Genomic DNA, 23,004 nt, shown 5'->3' on the forward strand with positions numbered 1-23,004 from the left:
CCAAGACCTCCCCAAGTGACATGAATTTTAATGTATGCTCGCCCATACAGGAAACTTGAAACAAGTGCACTTGGAGAAGATCCCGCATTGCCTCTGTTTTAAAATTCTCACTCATGTTCTCAAATCTTACCATGGTTTCACCTTGAAGCTCAACAGCTCTCTAGTTCTGGCCTTCTGTACATCTGCAGATTTAATTGTGCTACCATAAGCTTGAATGAGACCTTCCCAAGGGGGTCCTCAAGTTTATAATATATTTTGGAAGTTTCACTGTATATTTTGATCCTGAATATCTGATCTCTTAGCATCTAATTTTGAACTATTTTGTTTCCTGCAGGTGTTCACAAGGTATGGCAAGTGCTACACTTTTAACTCGGGACAGACTAAAGACCAGCCAATCTTGACCACCTTGAAGGGAGGAACAGGGAACGGTCTGGAACTGATGTTGGACATTCAGCAAGATGAGTACCTTCCCGTCTGGGGAGAAACAGGTAATAGCTGTTTGTTCTAAGCATAAGTAACCTTAGAATTTCTGTGCAATGCTCCGGCTTCCTCCCACATTCCAAAGATGTACGGGTTAGGAAGTCGTGGGCACACTATGTTGGCACTGGAAGCGTGGCGACACTTGTGGGCTGCCCCCAGAACACTCTACGCAAAAAGATGCACTTCACTGTGCATTTTGATGTACATGTGACTAATAAAGAAATCTTATCTTAATCTTACTGCTCAATGCAGGTATGTTGCAATGTGTGCTGAATTTCCATAATAAAAGTAATTTTGCTGTAATTTTGTTCACGAGCTCAGTCTGCTGCAGTGGCCATTTTAAATAGACTCTGCTGTAAAGTAGGCTCTGTTGTAATTCCAGTTATAAACGCAACATTGGCTGGCACAATAGGGTCAGTGTTATCATTCTGAAATAAAATTAAAGATTGCATTTCTCACAATTAAGATGTATTTTGATTTCATTTGTATTCAAAATACAGAAATTCTGTAGTGCAAGATCCCATCATATAGTTCCTTTCACTGTGACAAGGTCTCACTAGTGCATACTGTAATAAAACAATTGTACAAAATATCATAAGTCAGTGCCAATGCTGTTGAGATAACCCATATTTGAAATTAGCTAACCAGAATTCACTTATTGGGTACCGACTCAACAATCTTCTCACTGAAACCAAGGCCCCCTTCCTGTATCCTGTAACAAACTTTGGGGCCACAAACAGAGCTATTTAAGTTCTAGTAAGTTTGTCAATACAACCAATACTTTAGCTGTGTTTAATACAACAGATTTAGACAAGTATAAAATAGCTGTAATATTGTACCACCACAATTTTCAACTGGAGATGATTGACTAATTCCCTCATCATTCCCTTCTGCAGACCAGTCTGTGACTGGGACTGATTGTGTGCACATACTTTGTGTTACATGGCTATCCTTCACTCACTGTATTTTGTTGGAGAAATAATCCTGCTTCTATCAGGAGACTTTGCTGTGGTTCTGGGCATGAGTTCTATTTACTTCGGGCAGTTTTGAATTTCTCATTTTATTTTGGGCAGTTTTTGTTACAGAATTATTTCCTTTCCCCAAGCTGTGCATGGAATGTAAGTAAGCTGAATAGTGTTGTCTTCTTTGCTGGAAAGATAACTGTAGTTTACCAGCACATCAGAAAAATAGGATTAACAACGAAAGACAGACTTGCATTTAGTCATAGAGCACAGAAACAGGCCCTTCATCCCAATGAGTTCACACTGACCATCAAACACCCATTTATACTAACCCTACACTAATCCCATTTTATTCTCCACACATTGCCATCAACTCCCCCCAAATTCTACCATTCACCTACACACTAGGGACAATTTACAGCCGCTAATTAACTTACCAACCTGCACATCTTTGGGATGTGGGAGAAATCTGGAGCACCCGGGGGGAAACCCACCCGGTCACAGGCAGAACGTGCAAACTTCACACAGCACCGGAGGTCAGGATCGAACCTGGGTCTCTGGGGCTGTGAGGCAGCGGCTCTTTTAGCTGTGCCATTGTGCTGCCCTGTTTCTTTCTTGATCTCAGAACATTCCAAAGCATTTTATAACCGATGAAGAACTTTTGAAGTTCAGTCACTATTGTAATGTAGAAAACAGTGCTGATAAAACATGCACAGCAAGATTCCACTAACAGCAATGTGATGATGACTAGATATCCTATTTTCTTTTACTCTTATTGATAGAAGGATAAATATTATCAAGGGTCCTAGGAGAATTCTTTCAAAATCTTGCTGTGGTATCTTTTACATCCGCCCAAGAAGGCAGGTGGGGCCTCACTTCAAGTCTTGTCCCAAAGACAGCATCCCTCACAGTGCAGTGATCTCACATGTTTAGGGAGTGTCACCTTAAATGTTTTCCAGAATGCACTGACTGAGAAGTTGGAGGCAGAGGCTCCCACAGCATTTAAAAAGTATCTGGATGGGTACTTGAATCACCAAGGTATAGATGGTTATCGACCAAGAGCTGGTAAATGGGATTAGAATAGATGGGTACTTGATGGTCAGCTGGATGTGGTGGGCTGAAGGGCCTGTTTCTGTGCTGTGTGACTCTATGACTCTATATTTGTGCTTAAGTCTCTCAAGTGAGACTTAAGAATTTTGGCTTGGAAACAAGATTGCAACCCGCCAAGCAGGGCCACAGACAAGGAGCTCTTGGAATGCAAACCTTCCTTGGAATTCAGGATATGCACAGCATCCAAGTGATGGGGTGTCAGAAAGTCATGTTAAGCTATTTAACTATCCTAAATTACAGCATTTCATGGTTGGGGTAACACATGATGATAAAGAGACATCCCAGGCAGGTTAGCAGGCACCAGTACCAGCCTGCTCACAGTCCCTGTATGACTCTAGCCTTTTCTGTAGGCTCTGGTACCTCTAGCTGCCAATGACCACAAGGGACTGGCTCCACACGTTATAGACCAATACAGTCCAGAGCAACAGCAGCCAACTTACACAACTGGAACAGCATTTTTTTTGGATTCATTTACAGTATGTGGGGCAATGCTGGCAAGACCAGCATTTATTGCCCATCCCAATTGCCCCTTGAGAAGGTGGGGGTGAGCTGCCTTCTTGAACCGCTGCAGTCCTTCTGGTGAAGGTGCTCCCACAGTGCTGTTGGGGAGGGAGTTCCAGGGTTTAGACCCAGTGATGATGAAGGGCTGGTGATGTATTTCCAAGTCAGGATGGTGAGTGAGTGGGTGGGGAACCTACAGGTGGTGGTGATCCCTTGTGCCTGCTGCCTTTATCCTTCTTGGTGGTAGAGGTTGTAGGTTTGGGAGGAGCTGTTGGAGTAACCTGGGTGAGTAACTGCAGTGCATGTTGTAGACGGTGCACACTGCAGCCACTGTGCGCCGGTGGTGGAGGGAGGGAGTGTTTGGGGTGGTGGGTGGGGTGTCAATCAAGTGAGCTGCTTTGTGCTGGATGGTGTGGAGCTTCTTGAGTGTCGCTGGAGCTGCACTCACCCAGGCACGTGGAGGGTGCCCCATCACACTCCTGACTTGTGCCTTGAAGGTCGTAGGGTATCAGCGAAGTTGTTACTCACCGTGGGATACCCAGCCTCTGGTCTGCTCTTGTAGCCATGGTGTTTACTTGGCTGGTCCAGTTGAGTTTCTGCTCAGTGGTGATCCCACGATATTGATGGCGGGGGACTCAGCGATGGTAACGCCATTGAATGTTAGGCTCTCTCTTGATGGAAATGGTCATTGCCTGGCATTTGTGTGATATCAGTTTTACTTGCATGCCTGAATGTTATCCACGCAGGCATGGGCTGCTTCACTTGCTCTCAACTCTGTAAATCACCTTTGTTTGGTGTCTTGGGAAGTTTGCCCAGATGCTTAAATTTTGACAGCAGCTTTTTAAAAATAATGCCCTGACATGCCTGAATGGCAAAGGCTGGACTTGGCAGTGATTCCTGACAGGTAGCATTCATTATGTGGGATCAAGCATTTTAAGGTATCAGTCACTTGCTGTATAGAAGAGGGTTGTAAATTTTTGTGATCCATAATTTTTTTGACTTATTTATATGTGAAACTCTGTTGTTACTCCTACCCTACCCCAGCTGTCATCTGCAGTTACGGCAATATTTTTGAGTGGTGTAAATATTGTTAACCTACTTCTGCTTTTAAATATTAATGACGGGTTTCATCTTTTTGTTGTCAGATTTCCTCCAAAAATGGCAATGGACTTGCTGTTAGCAAGTCTACTGCAGTGTGGGTGCTTCTTAAGGCAAGGGTCGATACTTGTACGTCTCATTCATAACCTATCTACATTTCCCATCTTTTGTACTGGATAATATACAGTACTGGAGGCTCCTCAGTACCTCTGAGTTCAGCAGTGCCCCAGCCTCTGTTGATCTCAACCTCCATCCTTGCACCAACTGAAACCTCTTCTTATTTTGCCCAAGACCTATGCCAGTCCTTGACAGCTGTCAATGCAAAGTAGCCTCGCACAGTGCCACAGTACCTGCAAGTAACCTCACCAAATTCTTTTAGGCTCTAATACCAAGACCACTGACAGGTACTCTTGCTACTCTATAAATGTATATTCTCTGCACTGTACTTCCAGCTCTCTGCAGGCAACCTTTACACTGTGTTATAATTCACAGTCATACCTTCAGCTTTAACTGAATATTCATTTTTTGGATCTGAACATCACTGACAAGACCAGCATTTATTGTCCATCCCTAATTACCCTTGAGAGGGAGGGGGTGAGCCACCTTCTTGAACCACTGCAGTCCTTCTGGTGAAGGTGCTCCCGCGGTGCTGTTGGGGAGGGAGTTCAGGGATTTAGACCCAGTTTCATTGAAGGAATGGTCATACACTTCCAAATCAGGATGGTGTGTGACTGAGAGGGGAACCTGCAGGTGGCGATGTCCCATTTGCTGCTGCCCTTTTCCTTGACGGAAGAGATTGCCGGTTTGGGAGGTGTTGTTGAAGTAGCCTGGGTGAGTGACTGCAGTGCATTTCTGTAGGTGGTACACAATGCAGCCACTGTGAGCCAGTGGTAGAGAGAATGAATGTTCTGGGTGGTGGATGGGGTGGCAGTCACGTGGGTTGCTTCGTTGTGAACGGTGTGGAGGTTCTTGAGAATTGTTGGAGCTGCACTGATCCAAGCAAGTGGATTCTACTCCATCACACTCCTGTCTTGTGCCTTGCAGATGGTGCAAGAGCTTTGAGGTGTTAGGGAGTGAGTCATTTGCCACAGGATACCCAGCCTCTGACCTGTGTTGTAGCCATATTTATGGTCTAGTTGAGTTACGGTCAATGATAACCCGAGGAGGTTGATGCCGGGAGACTCATCAATGTTGATGCCACTTACTATCAAAGGTAAGTTGTTAAACTCTCCCACATTGGAGATGGTCACTGCCTGGCACTTTTGTGGTGCAAATGCTACTTGCCATTTATCAGCTGATGCCTGAATATTGTCTAGGTCCTGCTGCCTGCAAGCAGGAGCTGCTTCATTTGCAGTGGAGTTATGAATGAAATTGAAGATTGTGTATCAGAGAACATTCCCACTTCTGACCTCATGATGGAAGATCATTAATGGAGCAGCTGAAGATGGTTCACCCTTGGGCACTGCCTGAGGATCTCCTGATGTGATGTCCTGGGGCTGGGATGATTGACCTCCAACAACCACAACCAACTTCTTCAGTGCAAGGATTGACTCCTACCATTGGATAGTTTTCCACTTCATGCCCATTGCCTTCAGATTTACCAGTGCACTTTGATGTTAATGCTCGGTTAAATGCTGCCTCTATGTCAAGAACAGTCACTCTCACCTCACCTCTGGAATTCCACGTTTGGCCCATATCTAGACCAAGGCTGTAATAAGGTCTGGAGCTGAGTGGCTCTGGTGAAACTCAAACTGGGCATAGGTGAGCAAGTTATTGGTGAGTAACCCTACATGATTGCAATGTCAGTGACACCTTCCATCACCTTGCTGATGACTGAGAGAAGACTGATTGGGTGGTACTTAGAGGACTGGATTTGTCCTGATTTTTGTGAACAGAACATACCTGGGCAATTTTCCACATTGTTGGGTAGATGCCAGTATTGTGACTGTACTGGAACAGATTAGCTTGAGATACAGATACTTCTGGAGCTCAGGTCTTCAGTACTACATCTGGGATGCTGTCTGGTCCCAGAGCTTTTGCTGTATCCGGTGCTCTCAGCTGGTTTTTGATATCACACGGAGTGAATCGAATTGGCTAAAGGCTAGTTTCTGTGATGATGGGGATCTCAGGAGGAAGCTGAGATGAGTCATCTATTCGGTATTTCTGGCTGAGCATTATTGTGAAGTGAATGCTTCAGCCTTGTCTTTGAGGCTCACATGCTTGGCCCACCATCATTGAGGATGGGGATGCTCTTGGAGCCTCATTCTCTCCTTAGCTGTTTAACATTACACCACCATTCACAACTAGAAGAGCTTTGATCTGATCCATTGGAAGTGAGACCACTTAGCTCTGTATATTATGTGCTGTTTTGACTGTTTGACAGCAAGTAATTCTGTATTGCAGCTTCTCTAGGCTGGCACCTCATCAATTTTTAGGCATTCCTTGTTCTGCTCCCAGGAAGCCCTTCTGTACTCCTCATTAAAACCAGGGTTAGTCTCCTGGTAATGGAGGATGTGTTTAGTGTGTAGACAGGATTTTGTCTCCACAAGGGCTGTGCAGTGTTCACATGGACAATTGTATCTGCTGCAGGTAGATTGGTGAGGACAAGATCAAGTCGTTTTATCTCTCCTGTTGGTTTGCTCACTACCTGTTGCAGACCCAGTCTATGCCCTTCCCCCACCCATTTGGTGCCCCTACTACTTCCAATGTTGTGTCCAAGTGTTGTGCAACACGGCAGAGCACTCACTCACCAGCTGAGGGTGGACAGTAGGCGGGAACCAGGCAGACGTTTCCCTACCCATGTTTGGCCATTTGCCGGGAAGTCATCATGGGGTTTGGGGTCAATGTTGAGGACTCCCAGGGCTACTCCCTCCTGCCTTCCGTCACTGTGCCGATCCCTCTGGTTGGTCTGCCCTGCCAGTGGGAGAGGGATTGGGAAGGAGGAGTCCGGCACAGTGTCTGTCAGGTCTGGTTCTGTGAGTACGACTGTGCCGGGCTGCTGCTTGACCAGTCTGTGGGACGGCTCTCCCCACTTAGACACCAGTCTCCAGGTGTACGTGAGAGGGACTGGGTGGGAGTAACTTTGCCACGTCTGAATTCGGAGCCTCGGTTGCTACCGGGTGGTCTGTCCGGTTTTATTCTTTCTGTGTTAGAACGGAGCAGCAACGGGACAACTGGTGGTGTGTTTGGGCCATTTCTGAGGGCAATCAAGAGTCAACCACACGAGGTGGGTCTGGATTCAAGTCACGTAGTGACGAGACTCGGTATGGATGGTATGGATATCAGTGGACCAGATGGGGTTTTATGACAGTCAATAGTTTTGTGGTCACTATTACTGAGACTAGTTGCTTCCATGCCCTGAAGCTCCAAAATTCCTTACCAAAATCTTTCCTTTAAATATTTTAAGATTCCCTTTAAAACCACCTTTTTGAAAAAGCTTTTGAATCTTGCACCTTCTGTGGGTCAGTGACAAACTATCCAAGAATGCTCCCTTGAGGTGCCTTAGCTCATTACATGTCGTTGTTGCTACAGGCCACACTAACACAATTCTCCACTGGACACATAAGGTTAAAATTCCCTGCAAAGAACCACTGAGCAAACATTTGGTGTGGGCCTCCTCCATTTAGCTTGCTCCCAAAACACAGACTTCCCCGATGGAGAATTGTAAATGTACCCTTGTGAGGTCAACAGAATTCTCAGTTCCGGAAGCCAGGAGTTGCGTGCATTTGGAATGCATCTCTCACATCTGGAATCAGGTGCACTCCTGCCTGTAAATGTACATTGTGCCAACTCTACCTAGAAAATGACAAAAAACTTAAGCAAAGTTTACTTGGCCCTTTAATGGTGGAATATAACAGGGCGATAAATAGATTGAGAAATTCTTTCAAGAATTTGGCTGCTGCACCATAGAAAGGATGTGACTGCACTGGAGAGGGTGCAGAGGAGTTTCACCAGGATGTTGCCTGGGATGGAGTGTCTCAGTTATAAGAAGAGAGTGGACAGGCTGGGTTTAGAACATAGTACAGTACAGCACAGGAACAGGCCCTTCAACCCACAATGTCTGTGCCGACCATGATGCCAATTTAAAATGCACATCTGCCTGCACGTGGTCCGTATCCCTCCATTCCCTGCCTGTTCATGTGTCTGTCTAAATGCCTCTTGAGCATTGCTGTTGTATCTGCTTCCACTACTACCCCTGGCAGCCCATTCCAGGCACCATCCACTCTCTTGTCTCATAAATCTCTTTTAAACTTTCCCTCTCTCACCTTGAACCTATGCCCTCCAGTATTTGACATTTCCACCCTGGGAAAAAGACTCTGACCCTATCTATGCCTCTCATAATTTTACATACTTTCATCTGGTCCCCCCCTCAGCCTCCGACGCTTCAGAGAAAACAACCCAAGTTTATCCAACCTCTCCTTGCAGCTAATACTCTCCAATCCTGGCAACATCCTTGTTTTCCTTGAAGTGCAGGAGACTGAGGGGAGACCTCACAGAGGTATACAAAATTATGAGGAGCATAGATAGAGTAGATCATAGGAAATTCTCCCGTAGCATTTTCCCATATCTGGGCGAAATTCTGGGATGATGGCAGGACATTCTCAGAATGGGGAATCGGGACTTGAGTTAACATTGAGTCATAATTTCATCTGAAATGCACAGAAAGCCTGACCAAAAATAGCTTGTGATCCTTTCAGAGGTTGATATACTTTAATCAATGCTTCCTTTCTTAGCTCAAAAATTATGGGATATCAAGGTTGTAATCACATTTTAGATACCAATTGTGACTAAATAAAGGAATAATCCAATTCTGCCAGTAAAGTCGATGCTCAGTCAGCAGACTTTAGTTATACAGCTGACTATGTCTTGCTCTGAGATTTGTGCCAAAGGAGCTATGTGCCTGTGTATTTGGTGCATGTGCTGCAGAGTTCAGTTCCTTGGCTGGCTAGGTTGTGATGTACTAGGAGCTGGTGTTATATTGATGATATGGTACAGTCCCAGTGAAGAACGACCACCTCAGAGATGTCGTCTCATATATATCGGTAGTGTAGCGGTTAGCGTAACGCTATTACAGCGCCAGCGATTCGGGTTCAATTCCGGCCACTGTCTGTAAGGAGTTTGTACGTTCTCCCCGTGTCTACGTGGGTTTCCTCCGGGTGCTCTGGTTTCCTCCCACATTCCAAAGACGTACGGGTTAGGAAGTTGTGGGCATGCTATTGTTGGCGCCGGAAGCGTGGCGACACTTGTGGGCTGCCCCCAGAACACTACACAAAAGATGCATTTCACTGTGTGTTTCAATGTACATGTGAGTAATAAAGATATCTTATCTTATCTTGGCACTTATGTTACACCGTTCAGTCAGAGCCAGGCTCATGACTTACAGTTGCACTTCCATGCTCTCTCCTCTCCCTAACTCTGTAACCTCCTCCAGGACCACAACCTTCTGAGATCTCTGCCCTCCTCCATTTCTGCCCTCTTGATCATCCCTGAATTTAATCACTCCACCGTTGACGCCCTTGCCTTAAGCTGCTGAGGCACTCAGCTCTGGAATTCCCTCCTTAAACTCCTCTTCCTCTATTCCCTCCTCAAAATCCACCTCTTTGATAAAGTCACTGGTCCTAATATCTCCTCATGTGGCTTGATGTCAAATTGAGCCTCCGTACCCAAGATTAACCTGTGCCTTTTTTTAATTAATAAAGATAAAAATCAAATTGCAGTAAAAATCAAATTCTGGAGGAATTCAGCAGGTCAGGCAGCATTTGTGGAGGCATTGGGCCATTGGTCCTGATGAAGGGTCTCGACCTGAAATGTCGACTATCCCTTTCCCTCCACAGATTTCCCTCCATAAGGAACCCGCTGAGTTCCTCCGGAACTTGTTTTTTGTTCCAGATTCCAGCATCTGCAGTTTCTTGTGTCTTCAGCAGTTGGTTGCTCAGTTGAGTGGTCACTGAGTGGCACAAACTGCCAGAGTAAAGGTTCTGAAAGTGTCAGGATTCCATCTTGGGTCTTTGGCGCTAAACAGATGCAGGAGTATTGGCTGTTTGTTGTACTCCTCACCCAATGTTAGGAGTACAACAAGCAGCCAATACTCCTGCAACTGTCAGGAGGGGAGTTCAAGGGCTGGCCTATACTCCAGCACCCATTTAGTGGTAGTGCTCACAATTTATACCTCAAAAAAATCCTGAGAAGGAACTTCTACCTTAAACCTACAGCTGGCTTTTTGTAATTTTGTTTTACCTTGTTGCTGGAGGAGGCACATAAAAATGATGTGACCTTGGGAAAGAGTAATGATAGTGGCATCGAAGGATAACCTGACCAGCACTGTAGCCTCCTGGGAGTGTTTGAGACCTAGAGGATTAGCAAGAAATAAATGACACCAGGCATACACACTGGATATTGTCTTTATAAATTATACAGTGCAGTATAATGATGAACTGCAGTGTTGAAACTGCATTTATATAATATTTTATTTACCAATATAAATATTCCAATATTTGTAACAATCACATTAATATGAATATGAATTCCCTCTGTATGCTATTTTAAGATGGTTAAATAAAGAAGTACTTTTATAAAGCTGTGGACCAGGAGTTCAATACAGATTTTAATGTGTTTCTCTATGATACCATAAAGCACAGTTTCAACTCTCATATAATGTGATAAGATATATTCCTCATAATACAGTAAAACTCCAATAATTTGGCATCCGATAGTTCAGAAATCCTGATGGTCTGGCATCTGGCTCACTCATTAGTCCAGAGTGTGAGTGGTGTTTACAGCCAGAGTCGTGAGTTCGGAGTGCAGCCGAGGTCCAGACTGGGGGTTGGGGTCCAGAACACCAGGGGTCAGGAACGTGGGTGGGTTTGCGGCTGGAGCCAGGGTTGGAGTGAGTATATTTCCCAATCCCTTTAGTCTTAAAGAGTTCACTGGAAAATTTATTATTCTACTGTGTAACGTTAAAAAAGTGAAATAAAAATGACATATGATACTTGAATATAGGGCAGAAGCATTACTAATATATAATAAGGTGTACATTATATTCATGTCTGCAATCAGGGAAACATAAAAATGATACAGCGGCTCAAGAAAGCAGCTCACCACCACCTTCTCAAGGGTAATTAGGAATGGGTAGCAGATGCTGGCCTTGTCAGTGACACCAGATCCCATGAATGAATCAAATGGGTTGTATTCCATGGAACATATTGTGCTCTGTGTGATACCCACTGCATCTTACAGCATTTTATATTTCTTATGTTACATCACATAATGTAACAAATTGTATGCAATGTGTAAAATTGCCAGGCTGAAAACCTGGTCTAACTCTGTGTGCTCAAAAAGCAGGGAGCTATAGCTCCATGCAAAACGGGCAAAGTAGTCGGTTGCCTAGCAACCACCAAGATAAGTGTACTTCGGGTGTCTGATCTGTTGAAAGCACAGTGATGGTTCCCACTGGGTGTCATAGAGAGAAATAGACGCTGAGAGAATACAGGTGAAAGACCTCGGCAATTCTCGCATCAGGCCGGATCAAGTATTTTCTTTTCTGGGTCCCCATTCTCACATGTAGCAGCCAAAGTGGTTGCTTCTGATGATGTGAATTGGAGTCCAAGCCAGGGAATCTTTTGATCACTGCGCTGTACCTGCAGTATTTTACTGTGTGATGCAGGCACTGGGTGTGAGGGTTTAATTTTTGAATGACACCATTGTAAGTGATGCCAGGATTAAGAATTTGGCTTTGACAAGAAAATGGCTCCAAGTCCTCCAGGTTTTCCCTAATGATTCCCATTATCACCTCCCTTACTTATCCGTTCAATTCCGGCCACTGTCTGTAAGGAGTTTGTACGTTCTCCCTGTGTCTGTGTGGGTTTCCTCCGGGTGCTCCGGTTTCCTCCCACATTCCAAAGACGTACAGGTTAGGAAGTTGTGGGCGCGCTATGTTGGCGCCGGAAGCGTGGCGACACTTGCGGGCTGCCCCCAGAACACTCTACGCAAAAGATGCATTTCACTGTGTGTTTCGATGTACATGTGACTAATAAAGATATCTTGTCTTATCAGGTTCTAGCACTGGTGTTTGTGTTCCTGCTTATCACCCTCTGAGCCGTCTCCACCTTCACCCTCCCCTCCCCTCCCCTCCCCCTGCCTGGTTCCATCTGCTTTTTTTTTGTCTATCTCTACCTATCATCCACCAGCCTCTGTCTCCCAACTCCACCCCTCCCCTACCTGGCTAAATCTGCCTGTCATCCTTCACCCCTCCTCAGTCCACCAATCACCTGCTGGCCCCTGTCTTTCTGCTCCCCACCCTGTCCTCTATATTCCAGCCATCCTCCCTCTCCACTCTCAGTCCCGATGCAGGGGCTCGACCCGAAACGTTGACAATTCCTTTCCCCCCACAGATGCTGCTCGACCCGCTGAGTTCCTCCAGCAGATTGTGTGTTGCTCTTAGCTTTAGTGGTTGATGATGACAGCTCAGGAGCTTACTAATGTGGTGTTAATGTCCATCTACTCTGTTCTTCCACACAGATGAAACCTCCTTCGAAGCTGGTATAAAGGTTCAGATCCATGGTCAGAATGAACCTCCATTTATCGACCAACTGGGTTTTGGAGTGCCACCTGGATTTCAAACGTTTGTGTCCTGTCAAGAACAGCGGGTACGAGGAACCAAGATCACACTGTGACTCTAGTTGGTATCGGCTACTTAATTTGAAAAATTGAAGAGCTTTGTACTGACTCACTTCTGTGTACTCCAGCTCAAGCTGTTGCCAGTGCAAGTATTGAGCTTCACCAATATAAACACATCAGCTTTCCCCTAGACAAAATGCTTCTGCTAATGAGATGTTACTACAACATGGTGCACCACTGCACATCTGTTAGTGTTTCACTTGTGACCTTTCCAAAGATCCCCACCTGAAAAGTGAATCAAGGTTTTCGACTCTCCTGCTGCATGTCACCAGCATTTTCTGCTCTTGTGCTTTTAATGAACCTGTACGTGCAATCAACTCACATGCATCAAACCTTTCAAGGAACTTAGTTCGGAGATTTGGCCTTTTTTTGTGTTGGAGAGTGGAAAGGGTGTTCACTCTTCAAAGTGAAGGATATCGGCACTGAGGAGCTGAACTCAGTTTCAGCCAGGAGACCTTTAGCCCTCGAGCCTACCTATCTACCACGCTCCATTGGCACATTTCCAATAATCACAAATCCCCCATTTGTTTAATACCTTCTTGAAATCCAGTGAGGCTTCTTGTGTCAAAGTCGACCCGCGCTCTGTAATAAATCAGACAACAGCAGAACCAAGGAGCGTACAAAAAGTTCTTTATTGTTTCACGCTAGTGAGAGTGGGGGTACATGGAGGAGCAAACAGTCAGTGCTGCTCTTCCCTGCACGGGACCTGACTCAAGGAATACAGGGTGCTAACAAATTTAAATACATTGTTCTTCGGTGGGTGTCCACCTACTGCACAGGCATACCCATATTTGGGTATGGTTGACCAGCTCACACTACCATTGGTCAAGCCGAGGCTGCTGTGTGCACAAACAACCCTGTTCTTGTGGCCTTGAAGCTCAGCAACTCCTTACATGAGCAGGTGGCTCAAGTTGTTTACCAGTAGAGAGAGAGAGTAACCCTTTGTTCACCAGAGCTCCCTTCCCATTGTCTTCTACACTTGTTCCACTAGTCTTGCAGATTATCTATTTCACACATTTGCCACTGCTTTTACTAAACAAAATCCTCCCAGGTTTCCTTTTTATTTGTAAATGTGACATTTTTATATTTAATTTGTAAATGTGATCCATTAGGAAAATATACTTCATCCAATGTGCCAAAACATCACCTAATTTTCATTGCTTCTACCGTATTGGCGTTCTGATGAAAAGCCATTGAGCTAAAACATTATTTCTCTCTCCAGAGATGGTGGTCGTCTGCTGAGTTTTTCCAGCATTCTCTCTCTTTGCATTATTCAGGAGACATACTTCCAAAGTTTGCAAACGATACAAAACTTAGAAAACTAGTAAATAATGACATGGGGCGGAAAGAGGAGCTAGAGAGACTGGGGAAATAGGCAGACATGTGGAAGATAGAATTTAATCCAGAGAGGTGATACATCTTGAAAGAAAGATTGAAGGGAAGCAGTAAACAGTTATTGATGCAATGTTAAATGGGGTGCAGGGAAAAAGAGACACTGGGTTGTAAGATCTGCTAAGTTTTTATGAATCACTGATTAAGCCCCAGCTGGACTACTTTGCCCAATTCCGGGCACCATAAATGAGAGGACTTTTACCAGATTAATACCTAGGGTGAGGCACTTCTGTTACATGGAAAAACCAGAGCAGCTGGGGTTGCTCTCCTTGAAATAGAGAGGTTAAGATAAGCTTTAATCGGTTCGTGGAACGGTGGTGGGTAGAAGTGTTCAATATTATGAAAGCCTTTGATAGCATAAATAAGGAGAGACTGTTTTCAGTGGTGGCAGGATCAGTAGCCAGCAAATGCAGATTTATGACCAGAGGAGAAGCGAATGGAATACTTATTAAGCAGAGTATTGTTGTGACCTGAAGCACAAACACAGTGGAAGCAGATTCAGTTGTAACTTTCAAAGAGGAATGGCATATATAATTGAAAAGGAGACATTTGCAAGGCTATAGGGATAGAGTAGGGGATCAGAACTAATGGGATGTTTTTCAAAGAGTTGCCACCAACATGATGGGCCAAATTATCTCTTTACATGCTGTATCTTTCTACAATGATTCTGCTCTGCTGGGCTATAATGGAACCAAATCATACAGATGCTATGTTTTGTGTTTAGTGCAAACAACCAAGGACAAACTTCAGTTTTACCTGAGCTATCAAAGCTCTTCATGATTTTGAATACCTCTAGACCATCGTGGTAGTATGTATGTACCCCGGTACAGATGTCACATTGATACTGTAACTGGAAGCACCACACAATTAACAAATACAGTTCATCTGCTTAGCTGTTCATGTTGTATGGTGTTGCTGTGTGCTTTCCTGAAGCTCCAGAGCCCACGGACCCAGTGGTACGTTTTCCCCAATGTGAGCCTGGGCATTGGATGCCAGGTTATTCATTCATGGAGAACAGAAGATATACAGGTTAAGCTCAGTTTGACTCACCCAAGCAGTTTCCATGAGCTTTCACTGCACAGCACTTGGGAGCTCAAAGCACCTCGCTCCAGAAAGAACAATGTGATCAACTGTAATCCCCCTGTTGGCACTCTTGAGATAGTCTAACTCCAAACAGACCTAAGGGAGACATGTTAATGAAATAAGTCATGTTGGTGTGAAAGAAAACTGTTTGGGCAGTTGTCCTTTTTATTGAATCAAAAAGTCTTTTATAGCATGAGGAAGGTCATTTGGCCCATTGAGCCCATGTTGGCTCTCTGCAAAAGCAATCTAGGTCAATCTCACCCCCACGCTCTTTTCCTCTGGCCCTGGAATGTTAATTCTCTGTCCAGTTCCCTTTTTAAAGCTACAACCACTCCTTCTGGGATTTAGCACTGTACAAATCCCACGCACAAGCCACACTGGTTTGCAAATTGTAATCTTCAAAAAAACTCTTGGCAATTAAATGTCTAATAAAAAGGAATTTGGAGGCATCCGATCCACACCAAGTCTTTATCATAATTTTATAAAACATCTTTCTTTGGAATACCTGCTGAATGATCCTCTATGTTTCTGTTCTTCCTCTCAGCTCATCTACTTGCCTCCTCCCTGGGGTGACTGCAAATCTACCCCAATGGACTCGGACTTCTTTGACACTTACAGCATCACTGCTTGTAGAATTGACTGTGAAACTCGGTATTTGGTTGAAAACTGTAACTGTCGGATGGTGCACATGCCAGGTAGGTTCCCTTTTAGTCAGTGGGGTTGCAGAAGGAGTGTCTTGGTAATTGATATCAATTTGTATTATCTGCAGGGAAGAACGGATTGGAAATAGTTTAATCCAGTCTTGTTTGGCTCTTCCACTTAAATCTTTTGAGACACAATTCTTCTGCTTTACCTCATTTTTGCTTCCATTCTTCTTAACTTACTGTTATCTCATTGGATGTTTAAATGCTTGACAAATGCTAGGTTGGGAAAAGAAAATGGATACCATGGAAGGCGGAGCTCACAAACTATCTGTCCTCGGTACCTGCTGCAATAACGGTTCACAACCTACCAGTCCTGGAATGTTCTGTTGGATGGGATTAGGGGATAATCCTAGAAAGACAGAGGCAGGAGAAAGCAACACTGGGTCAGAGAGAAACAATGAGATGAATACAGAGAGCAAGGGAGACAGACTAAAAGCAACGCAGAGAGAACCATTGGGAGACGGAGAGTTAGAGAGAATCAGACAGACAGTCAGAGAGAGACACAATCAAAAAGAGAGAATCAAAGGAATGAGAAAGGGCAACAGTTAGAGAAAGAGAAACAAAATGAGAGAGACAAACAGACAAATGAAACAGTGACAGAGAGAGTCAGGCAGAGGGAAAGTACTACTAAGGGAGAGAGTTAGAGAAAGGGAGATGTAGCAACAGACATGGCAGTTATTGTTTTAAAAAAAAGCTGCTGGGTCTCAATGGGGAAGGGTCACCGTTGAGGGCCCTCCTACCGTTGCTCACAAATAAGTTAACATTTGTGTTAAAACAGCATGAACTGCTTGCTGTAAGTTTGTAAATGGATAACTGACGATGTGCTAATGTTAAGTAAGGGAATAACATTACTCGTTATCAAAATGTTGACTTGAACAGTCTGTATTTATATATTACAGAATTTTTTATAAGAAAAGTATAATTTGAAATTTAAAGAAAAGATAGATTAAGAGAAAGTGAGGGAGATAGATGAAGGGAGGTAACATTCACAGAAAGAGCCAGACAGGGATAGAGAAAGCAATGGAGATTAACCAAGATAAAAATCCCTCCTACATTATTTTCAGTATACTGTTAACACTTTTGCAATAGTTGATTCATTTGCCTTTTTAATAATATTTTTCTCTCTCACAGTTCTTTCCCAAGTCTGCCACATAAATTAATTTGATCAACCTAAACAGAAGTTGCTTTAGCATAAAGATGTAGCAGAGAGAGTGCCATGTTATCGTTTTCTTGCATGGAAGCACTACATTGTCAAGCACTGAACACAGACATGATATTCTACCTGCTGTTATGGACGGGCACTTATCGCCCTGAATAATGATGGCAATGGACTGAATCTCCGCAGTTTATATAGTAAGCAATATTTTGAAGGGATGCAATAGCAGGGCCCTCATAAATTGGATGAAAGACTGTTAAATTCTGCAGTGGTGCTGGAAATAACTTTGAAATAGCACCATAGAGCTTGTGACAAATGAACAGGATTGAGCACAGAGCATTTTGAAGTGCATGGGTTTCTAATCCTACAGCTGAGCCATCCAGTGGCACTTGGAGTGCTGAGGCCACAAATTCCTTCTGAGAGCACAAAAGAGGCCAACACAGCAGCAGGAGGTGATCTGGAGTGTCACTGCTGTCAAGTTCCATTCAAAGACTTAAGCACACACAAATATCTAGGCTGACTATCCGGTGCAGCACAGAAGTGCTGCGTTATCAGAGGTGCTGTCTTTTGGATGAGCTGTTAAATGGAGGTCATGTCTGGCCTCTCAAGTGGACATAAAAGATCCCATGGTTATCGCCAGTGCCCTATCCAATATTAATCCTTCAACCAGAATTTCTAAGGCAGATTATCTTATCATTAACACCTTGCAGTTTGTGAGATCTTGCTGTGTGCAAATCAGCCGCCGTGTTTCCTATGTTACAATGCTGACTAGACTTCAGAAGTACTTCATAGGTTTTGGAAGTGGCTGAGATGTTCTGAAAGGGGTGTGAAAGGCGCTGTAGAAATGCAAGTTCATCATTTATTCTTTCACTGCCTGCAATCAGCTGGTGATGACATAGAGCTTGTGACAAGTCAACGGGATTGAGCACAGAGCATTTTGAAGTGCATGGGTTTCCAAGCCCTTAGAGTTGAGCCACCTGGAAGCCTGTGAAGAGCTGAGGCTACAGCTTCCTGTGGTCTGCAGGTACAAAGTCATTGTTTTCTTGGCAGTGAAGGGAGGAATTTTGGGAAGGGACCAGGTCTTTGCCCAAGTTCCAGATGTAGTGAAGAGCAGGCTCAATGTGGTATCTTCTCTAGAGAAGCCAAAGATTGGCATGATGGCATTAACCACATGAATTCCTGCCATTCTGCCTCGGTTGCTGTTTGTGCTGATGCCCCAGATTCTTCGGGAAAAGGCAACATAATGACACAAATTTGTGAGTCAACTTCAACTTGAATGACAAGAGAGAAAAAATATTCAGTGTTATGATGCAGAACTGACTCTTCCAACACAGAATTGGAAATGCTCTTCCTGGGAAAATAATGTGCAGGGTTATGGCGAAAGAACAGAGAAGCGGGACCAATTACAAAGCTTTTTTAAAGAGGCAGCACAAACTCAATAGACCGAATGGCCACTTTTTTTGCTGTATCAATTCTGTGAGAATTGACATACTTTTGACCTGATAAGGCAATATTTCCATGTTTGTGACAATCTAACGATACCTTTCAGTGTGGCCTAGACTGAGCCAGCAGAGTAGTCGTTGTACATTACAGGTAGTGTGGCTTTCGCCACCAAGAAGACCCAAGAAGGACCGCAGTAAGTCCCACTGAAGGGAGTGAGGGATAACACAAAGTCCCTGTCCCCATAGACGTGCACCATGAATTTTTCCTCTTGAAAGCTCCACATGGCCTATTCTGCCTCCAGAAAGACTTGAGTTCAGACATTTCTGAACAGAGAATACTTGGCTCTCCTCTATTTTTTTTTAAATGTACTTTTGTGGGGATATTTTCAGTAAAAGACTGAAGATTTAAATCATTAGAGCACTTGATTTTATTCCTCTCAGAGTATGTTCATGGTGAGGCACCACAGATAGAATTCTGCAGAATGTACAGCACAGCCACAAGCCATCTCAGCCTGTGCTAGTCTTCCTGTGTAGACCTCCTATGCCCGCCTTGGCTCATTGGGCAACATGCATGCCTCTGATTTGGGGGTTCAGCTCCCACTTCAGAGACTTGAGCACAAAAGTCCAGGCTGACACTTCATAATCAGAGGTGCTGCCTTCAGATAGGAAGTTAAACCAGAGGCCTGTTAACTTCCTCGGGTTGGATATAAAAGGTTGCCACGACGCCATTTTGAGCAAGAGCAGGGAAGTTGTCTCTGGTGTCTCAGCCGATATTTATTCCTTACTCAATACCACTAAAACAGATGGTCTGGTCATTAACCTATTGCTGTTTGTGGGAGCTTGCTGTGCGCTACTTTGGCTCTCCTGAGGTTATGAAAGTGATGTGTACATTCAGATCTTTGTTTCTGCTCCTTTCTCCATCGTGTGCTTACCTAGGTTCCATTTAAATCCATAAACATGCTCCAGTTTCTTGGTTACTGTTCCCAACTAGGGCCTTGTTGAAGGCAAGTTGTGGTAGTGGGTTCTTCAAGGTCTATTTGTAATCCACTGCTGGCAGGACTCTGTGTGGTACAAGAAGAGGGTGCTGCCTGTGGGCCAAAGGTACCCTGTACTACTCCAGCTATGCAGCCTACGTGCCTTCAGGAGCTTCATCTGCCATCTGCTCAGGGCTGGTGTTGTCAGTGGAGAGCCAACCAACCATTCCTGTGTTTCTGAGCTCCAGCTATCTTTGAAGACTGAGTCGCAGGGGCAGCCACTGACCTCTGTGCTGAAGGATCTTTTGTTTCCATACACCTCTGAACTAACTTTTATTAGGGTCGGGATGTGGGCTTTAACAGCTTCATGGAAAATGTGAGGAGGGGCTTCTCTTGAGAGACAAATAATCGTAATGTGGGATCCACTGCCTCAAAGGCTGGTGGGTATAGATTCACTGTGAAACCTGTCAGACGCTCTATTATATAGACCGCCTTTCAACTTATTTTGATCTTCAAAAATAACTATCTCTGTGTGCTGTTTCCAAATGAGACTGGGTGCAACTGTTCGTTATACTTTCTGGCCTGCAGGGAAAGAGGAGGAGACAATGAGACTAATTGAACAGCTCATTCAAATTGCTGGCACAGACACGAAAGGCTGAATGGCCTCAGGTGCTGTATGATTCTATGGGTTTGGAAGCCTCCTCTAAGGATGGCGTTGATATATTCTGGATTGTCTTATGCATGAAAGTCATTGGAGCTGCTTACCAGTTTACCATCATGAAGTTTCTTCCATGCACAGTGCTCGACTGTTGCTCAGCAGCCCTGTCTTTCTTCATACCTTTACCCTTGCTCCCCCACCATGCATCCTGCCTTCCTTCGTCGTTAAGGCTTTCTATCATATCTGGACCCAGGCTGTGCCTCTGACAAGCATTCTGAGTTATACACAAGGTGATTGTTTAAACCTTTAACATCAGCTTCTTTCACCTTGACTTACAAGCTCTCTCATTTGAAGGAGACAGATAATGAGGACAGGGGTCCTCTTACGCATGGTTGTGGCAATGATAGTCTAATAAAATCTGTGCATTTTTATCTGAAATTCAGCATGGTTTGATTTCTTTCATTTTGCTTGCAGTGTATCATGGTTTCAAACCAGCGTCATTCATAGAAATCATATCTTGGCTGGTCTGACTACGCCAGCAAATTTAAGAGAGTTGGCGAAAGTTTCAGCTGAAGATTATGGGGGGGTGTAGTGGAAGCTGTGCAGGTGAGCTGTGTAAGATTCTCTTCCCTGTCCAGATGTGCCTGTGAAAACCATTCACACAGATGCAGCATCAGGGTGCCATTTTCCTCTGCAAGTCCAGTATTTGATTTATCTTCTTGTGTCTGAAAGAGCCGCTAACCTCGATTGAGACTCTTGATCTGGAAAGGAGCAAAGCAAACAATTACTCATGGCACAGAGACCTTGACTGTGCACTACTCTGAGAGAGCATCGCTTCTGCTCTCAATTATCCAGAGGGATCTGTGCGAATGAACAGCAGTGAGTTATGCATTAAAACATCCGTCACAGGGCTCAGCACATTTAAAATAACATCTATCGCAGAGATGGTCAGTGAGAGAAAACAAGTGATTGCTCAGATTATGGCTGTTTGTCAGTGCTTGTCTAATTTTATGTGATCTAAATCACCATCCGTCACTGTGATAACTGTCAGACTCTCTTTATTATACAGCTGCCTTTCAACTTATTTCTGCCTCTGAAAATGATACTGTAACTCTGTTAGCTCGTTTCAAACCAGACTGGGTGCAACTGTTCCTTATATTTTGTGGTACTTTTTAAAGAGTCAACAGAGGAAAGAGAAACAGGACAGATACTTAGTCTATTTCTGTCAAGCTGAAGCACAGTTAAGGTTGTGCAAGGGTCAGCCAGATAAACTGCTCTTTTGATCACTGTTTGTATCAGGATGACACTGATCTCATCTTCAAAGGGCAGTAAATGTCTTTGGTGACATGAGTGAGTCTCCTGTAACATGCCACATGGGAAATCTGCAACAAACTCACTATGTCCAGGAGCTAATCTTGCTTTGCCATTAAGGCCACTCATTCAAGTAAGTATTTCCAGGTAATTGCGGTGACATCATAAGCTATTCGGGGAAATTTCAATCTCCACGTCAGTTTCTTTCTCTTAAGGGTGGTCGTGCATTTGCAACAAAGCGAAATACAATATCTGGATTGCAGGCCCAGCAAACCTCTCAGTTCAGAAGCAATTCGGGGCAGCCATTAAATGCTGATCTGGCCAGTGGTGCCCACATTCCTGTGAACAGACAAACAAAGAAAACGTTTCTTACCACCGTCTAAGATAAAGCCAGCATTAAACTGTATACCAGCCATCTGACCCTATACCCTTTTACAGGAATAAAACACTTGAGGGCAAACTTCCAAGGTATGAAAGAAACTACACGAGCAGCCATTTTAAAAGAGGAGAAGTTAATGGTCATCAAGAATGGTAATATCAATGTGAAACTAGTCAATAATGCTCACCTTTACTGCCTGCCCCATGACACTCATGTGGTTGATTTAGAGATAGACAGAGATAAGTTAGTTTAGTTATCTTTAGCATTCAACAAATCACCAAGAAAACCATTATCACATCACAATTATATTCAAATGGAAGAACCTTATCCCAGGGAACAACCACAGTATTACAGGGGACAAACTGCTGAATAATTAATGGCACCAACTCATTCACTCCATCAGATTTGGCAAGCTGCTTGTCCGGTGTCTAATGCTGCATGAGCAGAAATTTTCTCCAGTTAAACATTGGGAACACTTGAGCCCTTGTTGGAGACCCCACCACTGACTCTATTACATTGTTAGAGGCTGACCCAGTCTGTTCACAGGCTTGACATCAGTTTGAAGCTGAGATAAACTTTAGACCATAACATTGATTTACATTGCTTGCTGATTCCTATTATCATCTTCGCGTTCTAAATTCCTCCATGGCCTCATCTATAACCGTCTTCAAAACCACAATTCCCCCTGAAACTGTCTTCCAACAATTTCAACACTTATGCTTCCCTGATTTCTTTTGCCCCATGATTGGCAGCTGTGCCTTCAGCTACTCATTCCTTAAGCTCTGGAACTCCCTTCCTAAATATCTCCGCCTCACTAATGTCAATGCTCCCTTAAACTTCAGAATCAGATTTATTAGCACTGACTTATATGACGTGAAATGTGTTGTTTTGCAGCAGCAGTACAGTGCAAAGGCAGAAAATTACTATAAATTGTCCTCGATGGTGAGGAGGGTTGTGCCCGTGATGGAGCTGGCTGAGTCTACAACCCTGCAGCCTCTTTGCGATCCTGTCCATTGGAGGCTCCGTACCAGGCTGTGATTCTTACCTTTTCCACTAAGTTTTTGATCAGTTGTCCTCA

At 44.2% G+C, this 23,004-nt stretch overlaps 1 protein-coding gene across 3 annotated transcripts in view; it reads left to right on the forward strand.

Moving 5' to 3' along the window:
• Positions 1-23,004, forward strand: part of asic1b (acid-sensing (proton-gated) ion channel 1b) — a 641,514-nt gene that overhangs the window by 551,688 nt on the left and 66,822 nt on the right. For all 3 annotated transcript variants that reach the window (XM_052009516.1, XM_052009515.1, XM_052009518.1), the window contains exons 2-4: positions 335-488; positions 12,669-12,796; positions 15,847-15,997. In XM_052009516.1, coding sequence (XP_051865476.1) covers positions 335-488; positions 12,669-12,796; positions 15,847-15,997 — 433 coding nt within the window. The remainder of the gene's footprint in view (positions 1-334; positions 489-12,668; positions 12,797-15,846; positions 15,998-23,004) is intronic.

The sequence above is a fragment of the Pristis pectinata genome, chromosome X (genome assembly GCF_009764475.1).
Source record: "Pristis pectinata isolate sPriPec2 chromosome X, sPriPec2.1.pri, whole genome shotgun sequence".
Taxonomy (NCBI): domain Eukaryota; kingdom Metazoa; phylum Chordata; class Chondrichthyes; order Rhinopristiformes; family Pristidae; genus Pristis; species Pristis pectinata.